The sequence below is a fragment of the Dendrobates tinctorius genome, unplaced genomic scaffold (genome assembly GCF_039654945.1).
Source record: "Dendrobates tinctorius isolate UK_male_01 unplaced genomic scaffold, ASM3965494v1 ptg000181l, whole genome shotgun sequence".
Lineage (NCBI taxonomy): Eukaryota > Metazoa > Chordata > Amphibia > Anura > Dendrobatidae > Dendrobates > Dendrobates tinctorius.
In genome coordinates this window covers 1,179,324-1,206,210 of record NW_027361848.1, presented here as the reverse complement: position 1 = coordinate 1,206,210, position 26,887 = coordinate 1,179,324, and the positions used below count along the sequence as shown (strand labels likewise).

General features: G+C 46.3%; 1 protein-coding gene across 1 annotated transcript in view; it reads left to right on the top strand.

Annotated features, from left to right (window-relative positions):
- LOC141054931 (pecanex-like protein 2) overlaps positions 1–26,887 on the top strand; it is a 2,173,030-nt gene that overhangs the window by 1,273,013 nt on the left and 873,130 nt on the right. The window contains exon 20 of the mRNA XM_073551818.1: positions 22,866–23,043. Coding sequence (XP_073407919.1) covers positions 22,866–23,043 — 178 coding nt within the window. The remainder of the gene's footprint in view (positions 1–22,865; positions 23,044–26,887) is intronic.

Here is a 26,887-nt window from a genome sequence, read left to right as displayed (position 1 = left end):
CTTCTCTTCTTCCTCCTCTTCCTCTTCCTCATTGGAAACCACTCCACGTTGTGATGACACGAGGCTGGGCTGTGTGTAATCACCCTGTATGGTTCCTTGATCCATGTCCTCATGCTCTGCATGCAATGCCTCCTCTTTCATTGCGAGCAGAGAGCTTTTCAGAATGCAGATGAGCGGGATGGTGATGCTAATTATGGAGTCATCACCGCTCACAATCTTGGTGGACTCCTCAAAGTTTTGGAGGATGCTACATATGTCTGACATCCGTGTCCACTCCTGAGGTCTTATGTGTGGAGTCAAACCTGAAAAACGACGGCCTTGTTGATGCTGGTATTCAACAACTGTCTACTTCTGCTCACAAATCCTTTCTAACCTATGCAGTGTAGAGTTCCAAATGCGTGGGGACTAGAGATGAGCGACATTGCATTTTTTAGGGTCGAGTCTGGTTTCATGAAACCCGACTTTCTCAAAAGTCGAGTCGAACAAAATCGGCTGACTATAGGGAAAAGTCGGGTTCCGACTGAACCACGAAACCCAATGCAAGTCAATAGGGAAGCAAAGTCGGCAGGGAGTGGAGGACAATAAACACACCTACAGTGTCCATTTTAATGCCAACAACATCAATTCTTATTACTTAAGCTTGTCAACCTTAATTTATTTTATAATAATAGTTACGCATTGAAAACTGAGGGTTATTTGGCTAAAGTTGTGGGGGGTAGGCCTGTCTCCAGATTTTCATGTGCCCCGGGTCAAAGAGTGTCAGTGCGCCCCTTTAAGATATACCACAATTCATGATGCTCCGATACGGCACAGAAATATAGGTATAGTACAATGAAAAATACTTCACTTCTTACATGACATAACTGATATCTATTTTAAAACCTACAATAGCTCAAAAAACGGACAGTATATTACTCCATACAGTATTATGGCCACCACATGGTGCGCTATATAGAATAATGAGCCCCATATATTTCTCCATACAGAATTGGTCCCACATAATGTTCCATACAGTATATGATGAGCTACACATAATGCTACAGTATATGATGGTCTCCATGGATGATGATCCAGTGTGTTATGGGCCCAAATAATGCTCCATATATAATGGGCCCCATTTCTAATGCTCCAGTGTATAATGGGCCCCATAGATGCTGCTCCAGTGTCTGATGTCCCCCATTTGGAATGCTCCAGTATACGATGGGCCTCATGGATGATGCTCCAGTGTATGATGGGCCCAAATAATGCTCCATATATAACGAGCCCCATTTCTAATGCTCCAGTGTATAATGGGCCCCGTAAATGCTGCTCCAGTGTCTGATGTCCCCCATTTGGAATGCTTCAGTATATGATGGGCCTCATGGATGATGCTCCATTGTGTTATGGGCCCAAATAATGATCCATATATAATGGGCCCCATTTCTAATGCTCCAGTGTATAATGGACCCCATAGATGCTGCTTCAGTGTCAGATCTGCCCCATTTAGAATACTCCAGTTTATGATGGGCCCCATGGATTATGCTCCAGTGTCTTATGGGCCCAAATAATGATCCATATTTAATGAGCCCCATTTCTAATGCTCCAGTGTATAATGGGCCCCGTAAATGATGCTCCAGTGTCTGATGTCCCCCATTTGGAATGCTCCAGTATATGATGGGCCTCATGGATGATGCTCCAGTGTATGATGGGCCCAAATAATGCTCCATATATAATGTGCCCCATTTAGAATGAACCCAGGTATGGTATGTGAAAAGAGCTCCATGGAGTAATCTCAAGTGTGGGCTGCCGCATCCTTCACTTTTGGTGGGGGTGAAGGACACAAGAAAAGGGGTTGCTCCTGACCAGAAGCCATCACTGATGACTCAGTGCTTGCATTTTTTGAAACTTCAGAAGAGGAGATGATAGAGCTGGAGGCTGTTTCAGCTAAGTAAGGAAAAACCAGTTCCTGATGCTCCGGCTTTAAAAGCAGTTTACCTACTCCCAGAAAAGGGAGCCTTACAGGCCTTCCGGAGCCAGACCATGACGCAGGTTCAACACTTCCTGCCTTAGCTGCTATTGTGCTTTTCTACAACTAGATGCACCACCACCAGCATCAGTACCAGCTGGCCCCCCACAACCACATGTGCGGCCTCTTCCACCATACTTACTAATTTTTGTGAAAATTTACCCAAAATACCAGCAGATATATGGTACTGTATCAGAAGCGTACAGCTCTATACAGTCTAGGGATAATTGTAAATCTCCATATATATTTCATGAGTCATACACAGATGCTCACAGACTCAGTATGGATTACACAAAAAAAAGTTGAAAAAGGGTACAGTGTTGTGAGCTCATTTTCGAGTTTGCCTCTGGCTTCTGGTGAGGGTTATGGAGCTGGCTGTGCTGACAGAGGAGTAGTGAGTTCTCTATCTGGACTCCCTCTGTTGGTGAAGGGAGGTAATGAAGCTGATCTAAATGGCAGAGACTGGCCAACTGAGGAAGAGGACTGCGATTGGACATCAGGAGTTTCTGATTGGATTTAAGGCAGCCGACTCCCTAGTTTCTTGCTGGTGATTTTTCCTGACTGTGGCTCCTGGTTTCCAGTTTGGTTCCTGCCTTCCTAAAGCTAAGTTTTCTCTGCTATTGTTCATATGAGTTTTTGTCTGTTTACTTAGTTTTTGTGTTCAGCCAGCCCTGGCTGGGACTGGGCTGAATCCCCATTTTGTCTCTGATCAGTTGATCTCTTTTGCTCTGGTTTCAGAATATACCTGAGTGCTGATATAGTGATTTGAAGTCTAGCGACTTCAGGGCCTTTTTCTATCAGACGTGTTGGACATTCTTTTTGGCAGGGTTTTTTGCGTGATTGCAGACAGCAGCTTTTCTTTCCAGTCCTTTCTAGTTAGCGAGGGCCCCATCGTTTCCTCAGCCTATCTTTCTACATGTGTCTGTGTTTTCATCTTGTTTCACCAACAATACATGTTGGGGGCTGTCTATTGCTTTGGGGTCTGCTCTTGGGCAGTTTAGATTTTCCCTTTCTTTCTTTAGGCTTATTTAGTTCTCCGGCCGTGACAAGGCGTCTAGGACCACCGTAGGCACGCTCCACGGCTACTGCTAGTTGTTGTGGATAGGATCAGGGGTCTGCAATCCGCTAGTTACCAACCTCTCCGGTTTTCTGGGCTTTTTTTGCTTTTTGTTTATTCCTCCTCGGTGACTCATTCATAACAGTACAGTATCACCAGATGCAAGGTATATATAGTATAGTTTAAACATTCTGAATCTCTGTGTATATTTCAGGAGGCAGACACAAATGCTCTCAGGCCCAGTATGGATTAGACAACAATTTAAAAAGCAGTAAATGGGTAATGTATCACAAGCGTACAGCTCTATTCAGTGTTGGGGTAATCTTAAATCTCCAAATATATTTCCCGAGTAACAGACAAACGTTCACAGGCTCATTATGGATTACACCAGAATCAAAATAGCAAAAAAGGGTACTGTATCAGAAGCGTAGAGCTTTATACAGTGTTGGGCAATTTAAAATCTCGGTATATATTTCCAGAGTCACCCTTAGACGCTCACTCAGTCTGGATTTGACCATAATATAAAATGTTGAAAAAAAGGTACTGGATAACAAGATAGCAAGTATATATTATAGGGTACAATTTAAATCTCCGTATAGATATTCTCGTAGTCACCCTCAGACGCTCAGTCAGTATGGATTTGACCGCAATACTAAATGTTGAAAAAAGGTACTGTATAGCAAGATAGAAGCTGTATATAGTATATTGTAAAATTTTTATCTCCGTATATATAGAAGGAGGAAACCACACGCTCACTCAGTATGGATTATATCATAATAAAAAATTTAGAACAAAGGTACTGTATCAGCAGATACCAAGTGTATCCAGTCTAGAGGTAATTGTAAATTTCCGTCTATATTTCTGGAGTCAAAGACAACCACAGGCTCAGTATGAATTAGACAAGAATATAAAAAGTCGAAAAAGGGTAATGTATTACAAGCATACAGCTGCATACAGTGTTGGGGTCATTTTAAATCTCCTTATATTTGACCAGAGTCAGACACAAACTCTCACTGGCTCAGTATGCATTACACCAGAATATAAAAGTAGAAAAAGTGAAATGTATTTGAAGCATACAGCAGTATACATTGTTGGGGTACTTTTACATCTTCACATATATTTCAGTCTCAGTAAGCCAGTCCGGACTCTCCGCTACTGGAAACTAGATGGATACAAGTACAGGTGGAAAATCGAGTGTTTGCAGAAATTTGGGAATTACTAATCAAGGGAAAACCTCCCAGTAGATTTCACAGAGGCGATGCTGACCCTCAATTATTTTTGTCTGTGGAGACAGTGAAAATGGCTCTTTGTGACGAAAGGATTGCTGTATCGCAGTAGCGTGGATCCCATCACCGTTACTCGTCTCTATCAAATTGTGATCACAGGTAGAGATGCAAACATGGTCCTCACTGCCTATGATCATCTGTCTGGTCACTTTGGAGAGCAAAAGACAGAAGCCACAGGCCGTAGGCGATTCTATTGGATTGGCATGAGAGGAGACATTGAAAAATGGTGGCAGGAATGTCACACGTCTGTGACTGGGAAAACTGTGAAAGTTGATCATAAAGCACCACTGCATCCGATTGTGAGTTGACGTCCATTACAAATGGTAGCCATTGATCATCTGAAGGTAGAAGCCAGCAGGACAGGCCATAGTTACATCTTAACCATCATCGATCAGTTCACCAAATTTGTAGTGGCCGTCCCTGTGAAGGATTTAACTGCCCAGACTACACAGCGGTGGAGCAGGGAGAGGTAAGTATTGCAACTTGCAAGTGCTGTGGCCATGAGCAAGCGGGGGGGCCCACTCGTGGGGGACGGTACTGGCACAGGGTCCCTCATAGTACGCAGTGTGTCTGACTGCGAGTGGGCCACCCCACCATCAGAGACACTGTATTGTACTATGAGGGGCCCTGTGCCAGTGCCGTCGGCCAAGAGTGGGCCCACCCACCTGTTCAGAGCAACGGCACTTGCCCGGGTGCGCCAGGTGGTGACCTCAGCCCTTGGGGGGGCAGCCCAGTTAGGGAGGTTTAAAAAATGGCATATGTTGATGTGTAGGCTGTACATTCAGCAGCTGCAAATGGAGGAATTTGACAAGTCCAAGGAAGAGGACGTCAAAAGCGAGCCAAATTTCTGGCAACCTATGTGTCATCAGGGGAAGGTGGGACAAAATCCTTTGAAACCCATGCATGGTTCATTTTAATGAAGGTTAGGTCATCAACATTTTGGGTCGACAGACGGGTCCTTTTTTCTGTCAGGATTGATCCAGCAGCACTGAAGACTCTTTCAGATAGCACACTAGCAGCAGGGCAAGCGAGCTCCTGTAAGGCATATTGTGCCAATTCAGGCCAGGTGTCCAGTTTACAGGCCCAATAGTCAAAGGGTAATGACCTGTGAGGGAGAACATCGATATGGGAGGAGAAGTAGTTTGTAACCATAGTTGACAACTGCTGTCTCCTGTCACTTGCAATCGATGCAGTATTACCAGTCATGTGAGCGGTACTTGAGAAATCAGTCCACAACATGGTCATGAAACCCCTGTCGCCAACACCACTTTGGCTGTGTGCACCACAAAACACCTCTTCCTTGTTGCCCACTTCGACTCGTGAGGAAAGGTTGCAGGATTTGGGAATGTTTAGTTTGCAAAAGAGAAGACTGAGAGGAGACTTAATAGCTGTCTACAAATATCTAAAGGGCTGTCACATTGTAGAAGGATCAACTTTATTCTCATTTGCACAAGGAAAGACTAGAAGCAATGGGATGAAACTGAATGGGAGGAGACACAGATTAGATATTAGAAAAAACTTTTTGACAGTTAGAGTGATCAATGAATGGAACCAGCTGCCACGAGAAGTGGTGAGTTCTCCTTCAATGGATGTCTTCAAACAGAGGCTGGACAGACATCTGACTGGGATGATTTAGCGAATCCTGCTTTGAGCAGGGGGTTGGACCTGATGGCCCAGGAGGTCCCTTCCAACTCTGCAATTCTATGATTCTATGATTCTATGAGAACCAGCACCGCTGTTGTGTGCTGGGAATGCCTCAAACAAACGGTTTACCAGAGTTGCTTGTTTGTTAGCCAATATTATCTCTAGGTTCACCTTGTGGCATGATGTTGTGTAATTTGCCTTTGTAGAGTGGATCAAGGATGCTAGCCAGCCTGTAGTCGTCATCCCTCATCATTTTGGCAATGCCTTTTTAGGATCCGCAAGCCATAATCGCACATGTAGGCCAATGTTCCAGGTGTCAATGATGCACTGGCAGTGGTGGGTGGAGGAGCACTTTCTGACAAATCCACATCCATCCTGTCACACACAAACCCTGTACCTGATCATGCCATGCCAACATTTTCTCTTGCCCCCAGAGAAGCATCCTCCTCCCCAAAATAATCATCCCCCTCATCCTCCTCTTCCTCTTCTTCCTCCACCTCGTCCAGGACAGTTCCCTGACCAGACAATGGCTGACTGTCAACAAAGCTTCCCTCCTCTTCCTCCTCCACTGCAGACACCTGATCCTTAATGTGCGTCAAACTTTGCATGAGCAGACACATAAGTGGGATGCTCATGCTTATGATGGCGTCTTCTGCGCTTACTAGCCATGTGCATTCCTCAAAACACTGAAGGACTTTACAGAGGTCTTTCAGCTTTGACCACTGCACACCCGACAACTCCATGTCTGCCCTCAAACTACCTGCCCGTGTATCCTCCCACAAATGCATTACAGCCTGCCTCCGCTCGCACAGCCTCTCAACCATGTGCAGGGTGGAGTTCCACCTTGTTGCATCGTCTATGATTAGGCGGTGCTTGGGTAGGTGGAGCAATCGCTGCAGCTTCTGCATACGACTGGAGTGTACGGGCAAGCGACGGATGTGCGAGCACAGTCTTCGCACCTTTTGGTGCAGGGCTGTTAACTCCGGATAATTATTTAGGAAGCACTGCACCACTGTTATGATTGGGTCACCGAGGAGGAAAACAAGACCAAGCTAAGCTACAGAAAACCAGAGAGGTTGGTAACTAAGCGGATTGCAGACTCCTGATTCTATCCACACAATTATCAGTAGCCATGCAGCGTGCCTATGATGATTCTAGACACCTTGACACAGCCGGAGAACTAAATAAACCCAAAGCAAGAAAAGGGGAAATCTAAACTGCCCCAGAGCAGACACCAAAGGAATAGACAGCCCCCAAACATATATTGTCAGTGATACAAGATGAAAACACAAGCACAGGTAGGAAAATAGGCTGCGCAAACAATGGGACCCACGCTAACTAGAAAGGACAGGAAAGGAAAGACACTGTCTGAAATCATGCAAAAAAACCCTGCAAAAATGTCCAACACTTCTGATAGCAAAAACTCTGAAGTCACTAGACTTCTCCCACTATATCAGCACTCTGGAATATTCTGAAAGCAGAGCAAAAAGAGGCCAATCTAATAAAAGACAAAAAACAAACTGACACAAACCGTATCATAAGGATGGAAATTCAGCACAGCCCCAGCCGTGGCTGGCTGACTACACAAAACTGAATAGACAAAACCAAATCAAATGTGAACAATAGAAAAGAACACTTAGCTTGAGCATGCAGGGACTGAACTGGAAACTAAGACCTCAGGAGGCAGGAAAAATCACCAGCAGGGATAGAGAGAGTCGGCTGTCTTAAATCCAGTCAGAGACTCCAGATGTCCAATCGTCATCCTCATTATCAGGTGGCAGCCTCTGTCAATTAGATCAGCTCCATTACCTCTTGTAACCACCAGAGGGAGCCAGGAAAGAGAACTCGCGACTTCTCTGTCAATACAACCAGCTCCACTACCTTCACTAGCAACCAGAGGCAGGCCAGAAAGTGAATTCACAACAGTACCCCCCTTGAGGAGGGGTCACCGAACCCTCATCCACACCACCAGGCCGATCAGGATGGGCCCGGTGAAAAGCTCGAACCAATCTATCGGCATGAATGTCAGAAGCAGAGACCCAAGAATTATTCTCCTGGCAATGACCCTTCCATTTGACCAAGTACTGGAGTCTCCGTCTAGCCAAACGAGAATCCAATATTTTCTCTACCTCATATTCCACATTGCATTTAGCCAATACAGGGTCAGGAGGTGCCGCCATAGGAACTACTGGCTCAACAAACCTCTTCAACAGAGAATTATGAAACACGTTATGGATCTTAAACGTAGCTGGAAGAGCCAATCAAAAAGAAACAGGATTAAGAATCTCCAAAATCTTATAAGGTCCAATGAATCTTTGCTTAAACTTTGGAGACGCAACCTTAATAGAAATTTTCTTTGACGACAACCAAACCATATCACCCACTTTAAACCAGGGACCAATGGTCCTATGCCGGTTGGGAAACCGCTGGGCTTTTTCCTGAGAGAGGGACAACTTACCCACCACTTGGTCCCAAATCTGCTGCATTCTCTCTACCACAGTGTCCACACTTGTGCAGGTCGAAGATTCCACCTGCCCTGAAGAAAATCGAGGATGAAACCCAAAGTTACAGAAAAAGGGCGACATCAAAGTGGCAGAACTAGCTCTATTGTTTGGCGTGAATTCGGCCAAGGGCAAAAATGAGACCCAGTCATCTTCATCAGCAGATATAAAAGATCTCAAATAGGACTCCAAAGTCTGGTTTGTTCTCCCAGTCTGCCCATTGGTCTGAGGATGAAACACAGAGGAGAAAGACAGCTGAGTTCCCAGATTGGAACAAAAAGCTTTCCAAAATCTGGAAACAAACTGGACTCCTCTGTCCTATACAATGTTCTCAGGAATCCCATGCAAACGAACCACCTGTTGTAAAAACAAGGGCACCAACTCTGAAGAAGATGGCAACTTTGGGAGTGGTACAAGATGGACCATCTTAGAAAATCTATCATAAATCACACAGATAACAGTCATTCTCTGAGAGACAGGAAGATCAAAAATAAAATCCATTGACATATTGGTCCATGGCTTCTTGGGCACCGGCAGGGACATCAACAACCCACTAGAACGAGAACAGGGTTTAGACTGAGAACAAGTCCCACAGGACTGCACAATATTTCTGGTACTAAAAATACCTGGATGACCAGCCAACGTGGAGCAATGAATTTCAGACATCACTCTCTTCCTCCACTGGTCAGGAACATAAAATTTTCCCATAGGACAACGCTCAGGTTTGTCCTCCTGAAATTCCTCCAGGGCATGTCTCAAATCAGGCGAGATGGCGGAAAGAACTACCCCCTCACCTAGGATGACAGTAGGCTCGGTCACAATAAGAAAATCGGCAAAGAAACTCCTTGAAAGGGCGTCCGCCTTAACATTTTTAGTGCCCGGAAGAAAAGAGACCATAAAATAAAATGCGTGAAAAACAAGGCCCACCTAGCCTGTCTAGGATTCAAGCGTTTGGCTGAATCGAAATAAATCAAATTCTTGTGGTCGGTGAGGACCACAACTTGATGTCTAGCTCCCTCCAACCAATGTCTCCACTCTTCAAATGCCCCTTTCATGGTCAACAATTCCTGATTCCCCACGTCATAGTTACGTTCAGATGGGTAGAAAAGAAGGCACAGGGATTCATTTTAGAAGTCACTGGATCTTTTTGGGACAAAACAGCTCCTGCACCAATCTCAAAAGCATCTGCCTCCACCTGAAATGGAAGTGAGACATCAGGTTGCCGTAGAACCAGAGCAGAAGTGAATCTCTGCTTAAACTCCTGAAATGCCGAGACAGCCTCTGGAGACCAATTCAGCACATCATCGCCCTTCTTGGTCAGAACAGTCAGTGGTTTGACAATACCAGAAAAATTACCTATAAATTTACGATAGAAATTAGCAAAACCCAAAAACTTCTGGAGAGCCTTCAAAGAAGTAGGCTGAACCCAATCATAAATGGCCTGTACCTTGGCCGGGTCCATTTCAATAGCCGACGGAGACAAAATAAATCCCAAAAATAAAATCCTCTGTACACCAAAGAGGCATTTCGATCCCTTAACATACAGTGAATTTTCCCTCAAAATCTGAAACACAGTCCGGACATGTTCCACATGAGAATCCTAATCACTGGAAAAGATCAAAATATCATCCAGATAGATGATCAAAAACTTATCCACAAAGTCCCGGAAAATATCATTCATAAAGGATTGGAAGACAGAAGGGCCATTAGTGAGCCCAAAAGGCATCACCAGGTACTCAAAATGTCCCTCCGGAGTATTAAACGCCATCTTCCATTCATCCCCGTGCTTGATGCGAATAAGATTATATGCCCCCCTGAGGTCAAGCTTGGTAAACCAGCAGTCACTTTTAACTTTGGAAAGTAAATCAGAAATCAGGGGTAACGGGTGCTGATATTTAACTGTGATTTTGTTAAGGGAACGATAGTCAATACAAGGCCTTAATGAACCACCTTTCTTGGTCACAAAAAAAACCCCAGCACCTAAGGGTGAAGAGGATGGTCTAATATGACCCTTCTCCAACGACTCCTTGATATAAGATCGCATAGCATCATGTTCGGGTACCGATAAGTTGAAAAGCCGACCCTTGGGAAATTGACACCCGGGCATCATCTCAATTGCACAGTCATAACTTCCATGAGGAGGCAAAGACGCAGACTTACTCTCACTAAATACATCAGAAAAATCAGCTAAATAATCAGGAATATCATGAGACTGGGGAGAGGTGGAGAAAACAGGAGTGTCACTAAGAACACACTGACAACCCCAACTCAGCACAGACACAGATTTCCAATCCAACACAGGATTATGAGTTTGCAACCAGGGAAAACCCAGAACAATAGTATCATGCAAATTGTGCAGCACCAAAAATTTACAATTTTCTTGGTGGTCCGAGGCAACCCGTATTATCACCTGGGTCCAAAACTGGGGTTTATTCTCCGCCAAAGGAGTAGCATCAATACCCCTCAAAGGAATAGGCGTCCACAGGGGTTTCATGGGAAAACCACAACATTTAGCAAAGTCCAAATCCATCAGATTCAGAGCTGCTCCTAAATCCACAAAAGCCTTAGCGGAAAATGTGGATAAGGAGCATATCATATTAATTGCCAAAAGGAACTTTGGTTGTACACTGTCCACAGCAAATATGTGTGCAAAACGTTTCTCCTGTTTAGGGCAGGCAGAAATAGTATGAGAGGCATCGCCACAGAAAAAACACAGCTTATTAAGCCTTCTAAACTCCTGACATTGCACCCTAGACAAAACCCTATCACATTGCATGGGTTCAGAAGTTTGTTCAAAAGGCGGCAACACCTCTCGTGTAGTTTTACGTTCACGTAAACGCCGATCAACTTGAATGGCTAATGACACAGAATCATCAAGACCAGAGCGAACAGGAAATCCCATCATAACATCTTTTACGGTTTCTGATAAACCCTTCTGAAAGAGAGCTGCTAAGGCACCATCATTCCACGTAGTAAGGACCGCCCACTTTCGGAATTTTTTACAGTATAACTCTGCAGAATCCTGACCCTGGTTTAATGCCAATAGGGTTTTCTCAGCTTGATCAGTAGCATCAGGTTCATCATACAACAACCCCAAAGCTTGAAAAAATGCGTCCACATTAGTCAGAATAGGATTTCCAAGTGTCAGAGAAAAAGCCCAATCCTGGGGATCGCCGTGCAGCAAGATGACAATTTTAACCTGCTACACAGAGCTCCCCGATGAGTTAGGCTTCAAGGAAAGAAATAATTTACAATTAATCTTAAAATTCAAAAATTTAGACCGATCCCCAGAAAACACATCAGGAGTAGGGATTTTTGGTTCAACAGCAGGTGATTGAGCGAGATACGTGGAAATTCCCCACACTTCAGCAGCGAGCTGCTTAACACGATCAGACAATTGCTTAATCACCATTAAAGAACAATTCCTCCTACGGCCCCAGAGAAAAAGAGGAAAAAATACATGTAAAAAAAAAATTCTGACACTTTTTTTTTTTTGCAATTTTCTCCTGCTTTTGAGTACCCTAGAATCTGCAGTTTAGGCTGGTGATTCTGTTATGATTGGGTCACTGAGTAGGAAAACAAGACCAAGCTAGGCTACAGAAAACCAGAGAGGTTGGTAACTAAGCAGATTGCAGACCCCTGATCCTATCCACACAACTAGCAGTAGCCGTGCAGCATGCCTACGATGATTCTAGATGCCTCGACACAGCCAGAGAACTAAATAAGCCCAAAGCAAGAAAAGAGGAAATCTAAACTGCCCCAGAGAAGATCCGAAAGGAATAGACAGCCCCAAACATATATTGTCAGTGAGACAAGATGAAAACACAAGCACAGGTAGGAAAATAGGCTGAGCAAACGATGAGACCCACACTAACTAGAAAGGACAGGAAAGGAAAGACACTGTCTGCAATCACGCAAAAAAAACCCTGCAAAAATGTCCAACACTTCTGATAGCAAAAACTCTGAAGTCACTAGACTTCTCCCACTATATCAGCACTCTGGCATATTCTGAAAGCAGAGCAAAATGAGGCCAATCTAATAAGGGACAAAAAACAAACTGACACAAACCGTATCATAAGGATGGAAATTCAGCACAGCCCCAGCCGGGGCTGGCTGACCACACAAAACTGAATAGACAAAACCAAATCAAATGTGAACAATAGCAAAGAACATTTAGCTTGAACACGCAGGGAGTGAACTGGAAACTAAGACCTCAGGAGGCAGGAAAAATCACCAGCAGGGATAGAGAGATTCGGCTATCTTAAATCCAGTCAGAGACTCCAGATGTCCAATTGTCGTCCTCATTATCAGGTGGCAGGCCTCTGTCAATTAGATCAGCTCCATTACCTCCTGTAAACACTAGAGGGAGCCCGGAAAGAGAACTCGCGACTCCTCTGTCAATACAACCAGCTCCACTACCTTCACTAGCAACCAGAGGCAGGCCAGAAAGTGAATTCACAACACACCACCAGGTTCAAAGTGTGAGCCAGGCAAAGTATGTGTGTGAGTTTTGCAAGGGTTATGGCTGCCACAAAATTCCGGTCGTTATCACTGACTACCTTGCTTGGCTCAAGGTGTAGACTGCCCAGCCATGACTCAGTTTGTCGTTGCAAGTAGTCAGCCAGTACCTCCGCGGTGTGTCTGTTGTCGCCCAAAGACATCATCTTTAAAACAGCCTGCTGCCGCTTACCACTAGCTGTTCAATAGTGGGACACCTCGTGTGCAACACTGGCAGCTGCGAATGGAGTGCTCATGCGACTGCGCTCTGTCGGTGAGCTTTTGCTTCTGGAGGAGGAGGAGGAGGAGGAGGGTTAAACGCCTACAGCCAACTATTTCCTATACCATGGGATAGGCAGCACTGTTCCAAACCCGCTGTCCCCTGTGGAGCCTGCATCCACCACATTAACCCAGTGCGCAGTGATGGACACGTAACGACCCTTGCCATGCCTCCTGCACCATGCATCTGTTGTGAGGTGCACCTTTCCACTCACTGATTGTTTGAGTGCATGGACAATGCGGTCTTTCACATGCAGGTGGAGGGGAGGGATGGCATTTCGAGAAACTGTGTAGGTCATAGCGTGGGACAGCGTAGGCCATGAGCTCTCGGAAAGCTTCGCTTTCAACCAAACGGAAGGGCATCATCTCTAATGAGATCAGTTTGACAATGTAGGCGTTCAAAGCCAGTATATGTGGATGAGAGGATGAGTACTTTCTTGTCCTACTCATAGTGTCTGATAGGGTGAGCTGGACTTGAGAGCTGCATATGGGGGAACTAGTGGTGGTCCGGACGGATTGAGAGGGGGTTGGTGATGGTGTTGGTGGTGATGGCCTAGATTCAGTGTTTCGTTGCAAAACCATTGTGATTCCCTTACTGCTTTGGCCTTGCGACGACACCTCAACATTTATTGCTGGTGGTGTGCTTACCGGTGGCGGTGGTCTTACAGTGGGGGAAGCGATGGAGCGTTGTTGGCTACCTTCAGTCGGAGCAGGTGCACATGTGGTACCTGAGGTTTTGTAGTCCGTCCATGCTTGCAAGTGCATGGTGGTTAAATGTCTAAGCATGCAACTGGTATTCAAATTTCTGAGATTTTTCCCTCGGCTAAAGGTCCTTCCACACTTCTTACAGATAACCTTTGCCTCATCAGTAGGATTTTGGACAAAGAAATGCCACACTGCACTCTTCCTACTATGGTAGAAATTTCCAGGGCTTGCACGCTGTGCTAATTTGATCGTGTGGCCAAGCTGTCCTGCACCTCTTTTGGTTTTTGTTCCACGTTTTTGGATAGCTACGGGCCTGCCAGATAACCGCTGCTGCGATGTCGATGCCTGCTGCGGATCTTTCTCTTCATTTGAGCTATTGCCAGGGGCACCCTCTTCCCCCAATGGTGGCCAATCAGGGTCAATAACTTGGTCATCCATCACCTCCTCTTCAATTTCATCTGCACCTTCCTCTGTGTCACCATGTAAGGTGGTATAGTATGCGGGAAGGGGCACCTGAGTTTCATCAGGGTCAGATTCTGGCTCAGTAGTCTGTGAGGGCAATGTAGTGCTGTGGGTCAATGTACCAGCAAAATCATCTAGCAGTGGCTGTGCAGCAGTGCACTCCATGTCAGATTCATTCATTTTGGACTGGGGAATTCATTATTTGACTGGATAACCCAGGCATGGTATGTGAAAAGAGCTCCATGGAGTAATCCGAAGTGTGGGCTGCCGCATCCTTCACTTTTGGTGGGGGTGAAGGACACAAGGAAAGGTGTTTTTCCTGACCAGAACCCTGCATTTACGACTCATTGCTTGCAGGTTTTGAAAGTTCAGAAGAGGAGGCTATAGAGTTGGTGGCTGTTTCGGCAATGTACGCCAAAACCTGTTCCTGATGCTCCGGCTTTAAAAGTGGTTTTCCTACTCCCAGAAAAGGGAACCTTACAGGCCTTCTTGTGCCAGACAATGATGCAGGCTCAACACCTCCTGCCTTTGCTATTGTGCTTTTGGCATAACCAGCAGATGCACCACCACCACTATCAGTACCAGCTGCCCCCCCCGCCCATGTTCGCGGCCTCTTCCACCATACTTCCTCATGTTTGTGAAAATGTAACAAAAATACCAGCAGATATATGGTACTGTATGAGGAGCCTATATATTTCCTTAGTCACAGACGCTCTCCCAGTATGTATTTGACCATAATCCAACCAGCAGATATACGGTACTGTATCAGAAGCGGACAGCTCTATACGGTGTATGTATGGAAAAATGAAAATCTCCATCTATTTTTTTACGGAGTCACACCCAGATAGCATGTATTTGTCCGTGATTCCAGCCGGTATACGGTAGTGTGTGAGGAGCGTACAGCTCTATACGGTGTATGTATGGAAAATTTTAAATCTCTGTCTATTTTTTTATGGAGTCACACACACACGCTGTCTCTGTATAGATTTGACCATTATCAAACAGCAGATATACGATTCTGTTAGAGAAGTGGACAGCTCTATATGGTGTATGGAAAAATGGAAATGTCCGTTTATGTATTTACGGACTCACACACACATGCACTGTCTCCTTATAGATTGGACCGTAATCCAAACAGCAGATATACGATACTGTTTGAGAAGCGGACAGCTGTATATAGTGTATGTATGGAAAATTTTAAATCTCGGTCTGTTTTTTTATGGAGTCAAATACAGATGTCATGTATTTGTCCGTGATACCAGCTGGTACACGGTAGTGTGTGAGTAGCGTACAGCTCTATACGGTGTATGTATGGAAAAATGAAAATCTACGTCTATTTTTTTCCGTAGTCACACACAGACGCTGTCTCAGTATGGATTTTACCGTAATCTAAACAGCAGATATACGGTACTGTATCAGAAGCGGACAGCTCTATACGGTGTATATATAGAAAAATGAAAATCTCCATCTGTCTTTTTACGGAATCACACACAGATGGCATGTATTTGTCCGTGATACCAGCCGGTACACGGTAGGTTGTGAGGAGCGTACAGCTCTATACGGTGTATGTATGGAAATTTTTAAATCCCTGTCTTTTTTTTACAGTGTCACACACACACACGCTGTCTCTGTATAGATTTGACCGTAATCCAAACAGCAGATATACAATACTGTTTGAGAAGCGGACAGCTCTATACGGTGTATGTATGGAAAATTTAAAATCTCTGTCTATTTTTTTACGGCGTCACACACATATAGCATGTATATGTCCGTGATACCAGCCGGTACACGGTAGTGTGTGAGGAGCGTACACCTCTATACGGTGTGTGAAAAAATGAACGCTCTGTAACTGTGCAAACATCAGAATAAAAGTTTTTTTGCTTTTAAAAAAGCAGTCTGCACAGCAGTGTGCACACAGCAATGCAGCTATCTGGTAGCCTTATAAGGCAGTCTAATAACCAGCAGCGCTGCTGCTCACACAACAATCCTCCCCTGTCACTGCACACTAACTGTACAGTTGAAATCGATATCAGAAGAAGCACAGTTTTTTTTCTCTGTTGCCTAACTCTCCCTATTGAGAATCAGCGGCAGAAACCTCTCCCTATGCTAAGATCGGCAGAAGTAAAATGGCGGTCGGCGGTCAGGGCTTTTATAGCCACTGTGACGCCACACAAAGCAAGCCAATCACACAAATGCCCTTCTCTAAGATGGTGGTGGTCACTGCCGATGTCATTGCGTTGCCCACAGTGTGCATCCTTGATGATTGGCTGAGCAAAGGCGCTGGAAGCACCATGGGAAACGTGACTTTGGCACGTGGGTCGGCAACCTCATGGCCGACCTCACGCTATGGTCGGGTTTTGATCGGCGAAACCCGACTTTAGCGAAAGTCGGCGACTTACGAACTTGACCGACCCGTTTCGCTCAACTCTAGTGGGGACATCACTCACCAGTTGGTGAGCCGGCATCTGCAATCGCTGCTGAAGCACGGCAAGGGCGGCTGAAGCTGTAGCTGACTCTCTAATGTGTGCACACAGGCAGCGTACTTTAACCTGCAGATCCAGATAGCGTTTTAGAAAATGTTGAACAACGAGGTTCAGCACATGGGCCAGATATGGTACATGTATCAGTTCACCTAGCCTCAAAGCCGCCACCAGGTTCCGGCCATTGTCACACACAACCATGCCTGGCTGGAGATTCAGCGGTGTCAGCCACACATCTGCCTGCTCTTTCAGAGCTGTCAACAACTCTTCAGCATTGTGCGGTTTGTCACTTAAGCAAATTAGCTTCAGCACAGCCTGTTGCCACTTTGCTTTGGCAGTGCTGCAGTGCTTCCAGCTTCTGACTGATTTGCTCATTTCACAAATCTCCAAGTGGAAAACTGAACAGCTTTTCAGAGTGTCTGAGTGTGGGATCAGTTGTCTCAGGGCACTCATCATGGTGGAAGGTAGGAGGATCAGGGTCAGGAATATACGGTCCAGATTCACGGCTACTGTGACTTGACCATGTTGAAGACAGGGTGCTGGTGGTGGTGGATAAGTAACTGGAAGTATTATCTGATATCCGACCATCAACCTTTTCACACTGCTCGGGCTTCAATAGTGCTGTCTTGCTGCGGTCCCCTAGGACAGTGTTCCCCAACTCCAGTCCTCAAGGCCCACCAACAGGTCACGTTTTCAGGATTTCCTTAGTATTGCCAAGGTGGTAATTGCATCACCTGTGCAATACAAAGGAAATCCTGAAAACATGATCTGTTGGTGGGCCTTGAGGACAGGAGTTGGGGAACACTGCCCTAGGACTTCGGACACTAAGGTCCAGCGAGAAGATGTGGGTGTTTTTGGTGGGCCAATTTCAGCTTGCCCACGGCCTCGGCCTGCACCATCACCATCACATCCACTTCCCCGTTCCTTGCCACACGCCTTGCCCATTGTAAATGGACTAGAATATTATACACGTTCACTACAAAAGGGTGATTTGGGAAGCAACTGGTATGTGATACCTGTGCTTGAAAAACACACTTTTACCTATCTGGACTTTAGGTAAAAATGTTTTTTGCCTTATCAGAATTAATAGGTACGTTAACAGACTGCAAAAAATACAATGTTTTGGCCTAAACTGGGCAAACTTTGAGCACGCACACATATCATCTGGCACGATGATACCACTACGACAAATGTGTGCCCTGTTTTTTTTAAATTTTTTTGGCTAACTAATGCTGTATATCAGCACTGTTACACCCAGGACAAACAAAAGGAAACCGGCCTAAACTGGCCAAACTTTGAGCACGCACAGATATCAACCGGCAAGTTGATACCACTACGACAAATGTGTGCCCTGTATTTTTTGAGGATAACTAGTGCTGTATCTAAGTACTGTGACACCCTGGCCAAACAAAGGAAAACCGGCCTAAACTGGGCAAACTTTGAGCACGCACAGATATCAACCGGCATGGAGATACCACTACCACAAATGTGTGAACTGTATTTTTTTGGGCTAACTATTGCTGTATATCAGCACTGTGACACCCAAGCCATAAAAAGGAAAACTGACCTAAACTGGGCAAACTTTGAGCAAGCACAGATATCGGCTGTCACAGCGATACCACTACGACAATTGTCCCCTCACCCCCTTTTTGTGGTATGCATGGTTCCTTCACCCCCCTATCCTGGTATACATGGTCCTCTCACCCCCCTATCCTGGTATGCATGGTCCTCTCACTCCCGTATCCTGGTATGCATGGTCCTCTCACCCCCCTATCCTGGTATGCATGGTCCTCTCACCTCCCCTATCCTGTTATGCATGGTCCTCTCACTCCCGTATCCTGGTATGCATGGTCCTCTCACACCCCCTATCCTGGTATGCATGGTCCTCTCACCCCCCCTATCCTGGTATGCTTGGTCCTCTCACCCCCTCTATCCTGGTATGCATGGTCCTCTCATCCCCCAATCCTGGTATGCGTGGTCTACTCACCTCCCCTATCCTGGTATGCATGGTCCTATCACCCCCCTATCCTGGTATGCATACTACCCCTCACCCCCCTATCCTGATATGCATGGTCCTCTCACCCCCCTTTTCCTGGTATGCATGGTCCTCTCATCCCCCAATCTTGCTATGCATGGTCCTCTCACTCCCCCTATCCTGGTATGCATGGTCCTCTCACCCCCCCTATCCTGGTATGCATGGTCCTCTCACCCCCCCTATCCTGGTATGCATGGTCCTCTCACCCCCCCATCCTGGTATGCATGGTCCTCTCACCCCCCTATCCTGGTAGGCATGGTCCTCTCACCTCCCAATCCTGGTATACATGGTCCTCTCACCCCCAATCATGGTTTGCATGGTCCCCTCACCCCCTATCCATGTATGCATGGTACTCTGACCCCCCTATCCTGGTATACATGCTACCCCTCACCCCCAATTCTGGTATACATGGTCCCCTCACCCCCCTTTCCTGGAATGCATGGTCCCCTCACCCCCAATCCTGGTATGTATGGTCCCCTCACCCCCAATCCTGGTAAGCATGGTCCCCTCACCCCCCTTTTCATGGTATGCATAGTCCCCTTGCCCTGCTTTTGTGGTATGCATGGTCCCCTCACCCTCCTTTCATGGTATGCATGGTCCCCTCACCCCCCTTTCATGGTATGCATGGTCTCCTCACTCCCCTTTCGTAGTATGCATGGTCCCCTCACCCCCTTTTTGTGGTATGCATGGTTCCCTCACCCCCCTATCCTGGTATGCATGGTCCCTTCACCCCCCTATCATGGTATGCATGGTCCCCTCACTCCCCTTTCATGGTATGCATGGTCCCCTCACCCCCCAATCCTGGTATGCATTGTTCCCTCACACCCAATCTTGGTTTGCGTGGTCCCCTCACCCCCCAATCCTGGTATGCATGGTTTCCTCACCCTCCAATCCTGGTATGCATGGTCTCCTCACCCCCCAATCCTGATATGCATGGTCCCCTCACCCCCCTTTTGTGGTATGCATGCCATATCCACCCTTTCCTGATATGCATGGTCCCCTCACCCCCTATCCTGATATGCATAGTCCCCTCACCCCTATTAAACTACACACATACAAAAAAAACCATTTATACTCACCCTTCTTTCCTGTGCTCCAGCGCTGTCACGATCTGCTGGAGGCCGGGGGAGGAGTGGCGCCGGAGTACACGCATGCCCATAGCGCTGTCTGGTGCCATATTGCTGAAGACACGCTGCAAATGTGTCTTCAGTAAAATGGCGCTGGATCACGCTATGTGCATGCGCGATTACGGCCGCACTACTGCCCCGGTCACCGGCCGAAGAGAAGCGCCATGGCAACGCTCCTCCCGGTCAGATAAGTATGTTAGTATGGTGCCGGAGATGGCGGTATGCAGTGTGTACGGTACCGCCATCTCCGGCGCCATACACACTCCTCACCGCTGGATGCCTCATTCTGTCTGGAGCCAGACAGCGCAGTCACGTCACGCTTGCGCAGTCTATAAAGGCTTCGGACAGAGTGACGCTTACAGAGATATATTATAGATTTCCTGTCTGGCTGTCTCTTGGCTTGCCACGCTTTCGGGTTCATGATTAACATGGCATTTTCTGTTTCCTTAATCATTTACCGACATATGATGGATGCTTACTTCATATGCCAGCTTTCTGACTCTGACTGTGTTTTTTTAGCCATCATCTGCCTCTAACAGCTGCTGGTGTAGCATAACTACGCACATGGCTGTTACTTGGAATTGATAACCAACGCATGCCCAGCTGAGAAGGCATTAGCCCAGCCACTGATGACACTTAGTTTCAGAGTTAGGAATGCAGCTGCTGCAGTGATCACAGCCCTAGACCTCTGATAATGTTCTGTTTGGGTATCCCAATGTAAGGGAGATCCAGGGATGTAGTCATGTTCAAGCACTCTGGTATATCTGTGCCCTGGCCTCCTCTTACATGAAAATGGCAATCTTTCACCAGCATGCCTGTGTCTTCTCTCAAAGCGCTATGAGGGATACCACTGTGGTTCTGAAGTCTTTCTGCAATTTGTTTTGCAAGAATTGAGACACTTCCGGTTCTAATGCAACAATTGAAACTTTTCTTGAACAACTTGGCAGCACATTCTTGTCAGTTAGAACATGCAATTCTCATTCTGTTTTTTTCCCTGTACTCAGGTCCACGTCCTCCAGTACATTACGGGGTAATAGCTCCTTAGGCGGTACCACAGCGTTCTCCCTCTTCTGACTTCCTGTGCTTGCGATTTATCTTGTCCGTTTCACCCAAATCCTGAGAGCATCAGCCCCTGCAACTATCTGCCACATGTCGAACAGTCTGTGCCCTGTACTTTCCCGGACCGCTTCCTTTCTCCAGCTATGAACTGCTGTAATCCTGCTGCTTGACACCATACTTCTGTCCTATAGACTCCGAATAGCTAAGTGTCACGGTCAACGTGTGACTGGACACAGCGCCTCCAGCAGGGCGAATTTATGACACACGTGACCCTGGATACAGCGCCTCCAGCGGGGCGAATTTAAATAATACCGGAACGTGCAGCCGGATACACCGCCTCCAGCTGGCGAATTTAAAAAGTACACGTAAAACTGGATACCCCGCCTCCAGCTGGCGAATTTAAATAATAAGGAGAAACACAGGAACAATTACAGTGGTGGGCCCTGTAATAGGAAATAGGGACGTGGAGACCTCCTGAGCTCCCCTAAGGAAGCGTCCCTGCACTCCTTACGTTCCCTATACAGGCTCCGCACCTGTCGCCGCACGCGAACCTTATGCCCTGACTCGCCCTGAACCTAATCCCTCGCTAGGGCATTGGCCGGTGCGGAAACTAATCCCACCACTGCACTAGATCACACATAAGGAAAGTCACAAACAGGGGAAATAGAAAACTTAGCTCTCCCTGTGCAAATGCTCCAGCACAGAGTCCAGCAACCGACTGCAGCCTTCCTCCTGAATAGCTGCCACCAAGTTCAGAAAGTGCTGCAAAGAACTCCCTTCAGTGACTCCTTCCACACCAGGACTCAGATTGAGCTGAGCAATCTCTCCAGCTCCTTCCACCACCAAGGTTGGTTGCAAATGAACAACTATCACCAACAATGATTGAATACCCTGAGACTCCTTTATAGAGCCTCACACCTGATTTATAATTACAAATTAAACCTACCACTAAGGTGCGATACCACTCCCCACCACCGGGCAACTTAGAATGAAAGACACCACTTGTGATAATTCCAACGGCCACCGGGGGCAATCACGTCACACTTTGCACTTGACAAAGTAAAAAAAATTCCCTTTGTCAAATTTAAAACTGTCAGATCATGACACTAAGCTTCCCTTCTTCTTAAATGTTGCGTGACTGCTGTGGTGTCCTGGGCATAGAGCCCATGTGGACTATTCGGGCACCCGGGCTCTTCTCATTACCTAAAGGAACATTATTAGCTTACCACAGCAGCCCCTCCTATTGTTAACCCTTTCCTATCCTATTCACTAGCTGAAAGCTTTGTACACTATAATGCCCTCATTTAGTGGCCAATCCAGTAACTACACTGACCTTATACACTATACATAGCAGCATTACAATGGTATAACATTGTACATTTATACATTTAGCAAGACACGGTAATACACATAACAGTGTAGCAGTACCATTATATAGACATGGTAATATACTTAATCTTGTAGCAGTACCATAATGTATTAACAAATATACTGTACATACACTGATAATATAAGGCACCGGGATGAAAGAGAAAGACAAAGGCATTACCATAATATATCATACCCCCTACATGAGCATGCACTTGGGATTCTCAAACAAATGGATCTGAACAAACACATCTGTCCTTTTGGCCGTGGACCATAAGGTTGAAGTTCTATGTCAGAATTAGATCCTGTTGTGAAATCATTGTATTTCAATACTTTATTTTGTTTTTTTTTATTTTACAGATTGGATGCATTTTTGATAGCAGCATCTGGAGTGAAATTACTGCGATCCTGTTTCTGTAGTCCTTCACAGCAATATATCATATTAGGATTTACAGTTATACTTTTTCAGTTTGATTACAGTTCTATTTCAGAAAGTTTTTTATTGGATTTTTATTTCATCTCTATCCTATTTTACAAGGTAAGTATGTATATGTATATTTATGTATCTATGTACCTATGTATCTATCTATATATCTACAACACACATGTCAAACTCTGGCCCGCGGGACAATTCTGGCTTGCAAGGTTGAGTATGGTTGACCCATTCCATCTTCCATCATTCTCCCTCTGCGTCTGACATCTCAGCACAGCAGGCGAGATGACATCTTTACAACGCGCACCCTGTGCAGTGTAGAGGATCAGAAGATATGCTGCAGAGACTGGAGCAGCAGGGGAATGATTAGAAGTAAGTATTTGTTATGGGGGGCCCATTAAACTGTATGACGCACAATGTGGGACCCATTATTCTGTATAGAACACTATGTGACCATTATACTGTATGGAGCACTTTGTGGAGCCTTTATACTGCATGGTCATTATGTGGGGGCCATTATACTGTATGGGGCACTGTGGGGGCCATTAGGCTAGTTTTACATTTGCACCTTTATGCGCAGCGTTTCGTGCGCGCATAAAACGCACTAAAAAATACACTTGTAAACGCAGCAATTTTTTGACACATCAGCGTGCGCATGGCACCAAAAAAACGCAGCGTTTTCATGTGTTTTTGCATGCGTTCGCGTTTTTTATGTGCATGCGTTGTCTAGGTGTCACATTTCACAGGAGGAAAAAATCTTGAAACAGACTCCACCAATGGGACACCAGTGGGCGTGTGTCATGGGAATTCTTTATATACAGTAGGCCCTGTTTACAGCTGAATTCTTCAGATTTGCTGGCTTTTTCCTTTGTGAACATGGATCTGCGATGGAAGAGTTTTCACTTTAACTTGGATCTGGACATCGCGCTGGCTCAGGCTTTTGCATTTGCTTGCCAGCAACAAAGGGAAAGAGAGAGACATCAAAGATGGCAGCAGTGGCGTCTGTGGATACATCCGATTATTTGAACTCTGGGAGAGCCGTGGAGTGTACCACACCCTCTACAGCGAGCTCCAGGGAAACCCGGAGAAATTTAATGACTATACCCGGATGTCTCAAGAAAGCTTCATGGATTTGCTGGCTCGTGTTCAAGAATCCATCCGGAGACAGGACACAGAGCTCCGTCGTGCAATTCCTCCTGAGGAACGGCTCCTGGTCACATTACGGTGCGTAATATTTACAAACCAATGCCTGCATAATTTTCTTTGTTCTGCTATGTACTATTCCGAAGCCTGAAGAATTATTGTTCTGCCATGTAGTAAACAAAAGCCTGCAGAATTATTGTTATGCCATGTACTAATATTTTTTTTATGTTACAGTTTTAAAAAAACCCTAGACGTAAATATTAATTTTTGTTCTTTCTCTGTTTGGCAGATTCCTGGCTACTGGAGAGACCCTATCTTCACGCCGTGCTAGTGGTATGCATCCAGTGGCGGATTATAATGAGGTCAATCTGGGCAGTAGCCCAGGGCCCAGTGGTGTGTGGGGGCCCACCAGCCCAGGAAAAATTGCACCATTATAATCCGCCACCATAGCACCACGCCCTCCCATGTACCGACCCCTTCCTCCCCCTTCCAGACCCACCGGCCACCGCAGCACCAGCCCCTCACAGATAAATCCCTGCTCTGTGCGCACAGGACCTGTGATGAGGTCACAGGAGAGGAGGAGTCAGGGGTCACCTGATCAGGGGCTTCAGTGGAGGCCCCTGATCATGTGACACCTGACTCCTCCCCTCCTGTAACCTCTTCACAGGTCCTGTACACACAGCCCTCAATGTATTTTATGTGGGACTGCTGTGCTGATTGTCATGGTGCCGGATGAGGGAAGTATGTGTGGGGTCAGGAGGGGTTTACAGTGTGGATGTAGCTGTGTGTGTGCGATGTGTATGTAGCAGAGCTGCGAATGTGCGAGGTGTATGGAGCGGAGCTGCGCGTGTGCGAGGTGTACGGAGCAGAGCCGTGAATGTGCGAGGTCTACGCAGCGGAGCTGCGAATGTGCGAGGTGTACGGAGCGGAGCTGCGAATGTGCGAGGTGTACAGAGCAGAGCTGCGTGCGTACGAGGTGTAAGGAGCAGAGCTGCACGCGTGCGAGGTGTACGGAGTGGAGCCGTGCATGTGTGAGGTGTACGAAGCAGAGCCACGCATGTACGGAGCAGAGCCGCATGTATGAGGTGTAGAGCGAAGCTGCGTGTGTGTATGAGGTGTACGGAGTGAAGCTGCGTGTGTATACGAGGTGTACGGAGCGGAGATGTGTGTGTACAAGGTGTACAGAATGGAGCTGTGTGTTTATGCACCCGAGCCGTGTGCGTGTGAGGTGTACGGAGTAGAGCTGCGTGCTAGGTGTACAGAGTGGAGCCGCGCATGTGCGAGGTGTACAGAGCGGAGCAGCGTGTGTGTACGAGGTGTACGGAGCAAAGCTGCGTGTGTGTACGAGGTGTACGGAGCGGAGCCGCGTGTATACGAGGTGTACGGAACAGAGCCCTGTGTGTATAAAGTGTACAGAGCTGAGCCGTGTGTTTATGGAGTGGATCCGCGTGTGTACGAGGTGTATGGAGCAAAGCCGCATGTGTACAAGGTTTACAGAGCAGAGCCATCTGTGTAAAAGGTGTAGAGAATGTGACTGCATGTGTATAAGGTGTACGGAGCAGAGCCGCATGTTTACGAGGTTTACGGAGTGGAGCCATGTTATGAATGGGTCACCGAGGAGAAAAAAGCAAAACAAGCTAAGTCACAGAAAACCAGAGAGGTTGGTAACTATGCAGATTGCAGATCCCTGTTCTTACCACACAACTAGCAGTAGCCGTGGAGCGTGCCTACGATGTTCCTAGATGCCACGTCACGTCCGGAAAACTAAATAAGCCTAAAACAAGAAAAGGGAAAACTAACTGTCCCAGAGCAGACCCCAAAGGAACAGACAGCCCCCACACATGTATTGATGGTGAAACAAGATGACGGCACAAACACAGGCAGGAAAATAGGCTGAGCAAATGATGGGGCCCAAACTAACTAGACAGGAAAGGAAAGACACTGTCTGCAACCTGCAAAAAACCCTACAAAAATAATGTCCAACACTTCTGATAGCAAAATTAACCCTGAAGTCACTAGACTTCTCCCACTATATCAGCACTCTGAAATATTCTGAGACAGAGCAAAAAGAGACTGAACTAGTAAGGGACAAAAAGCCAATTGGCAAAATACTGATAAATAAGAGTGGAATTTCAGCACAGCCCCCAGCCGGGGCTGGCTGACCACACAAAAAAACTGAATAAACCAACAAAATCAATTGTGAACATTAGCAGAAAAACTTAGCTTTAGATGACTGGAACAGAGCTGAAAACCAAGAGCTGACAAGCCAGAAGGAATCACCAGCAACTGAATAGGGCGTCAGCTGTCTTAAATCCAATCTGAGACTCCTGAGATCCAATCGTCATCCTCATTCTCAGGTGGCAGATTTCCACCGATCAAATCAGCCTCACTACCTCCCGTTACCACCAGAGGGAGTCTGGAGGGAGAACTCACAACTTGTGAACCAGAGAATGAACTCACAACAGTTCCCCCCCCCCTTGAGGAGGGGTCACCGAACCCTCATCCACGCCACCAGGCCGATCAGGATGGGCCCGGTGAAAAGCACGAACCAATCTATTGGCATGAATATCGGAGGCAGAGACCCAAGAATTATCCTCCTGACCATAACCCTTCCATTTGACCAAATACTGGAGTCTCCGTCTAACCAAACGAGAATCCAATATTTTCTCTACCTCAAATTCCACAGTGCCTTCAACCAACACAGGGTCAGGAGGTGCTGCCATAGGAACCACTGGCTCAACAAACCTCTTCAACAGAGATTTGTGAAATACTTTATGGATCTTGAACGTAACTGGAAGAGCCAATC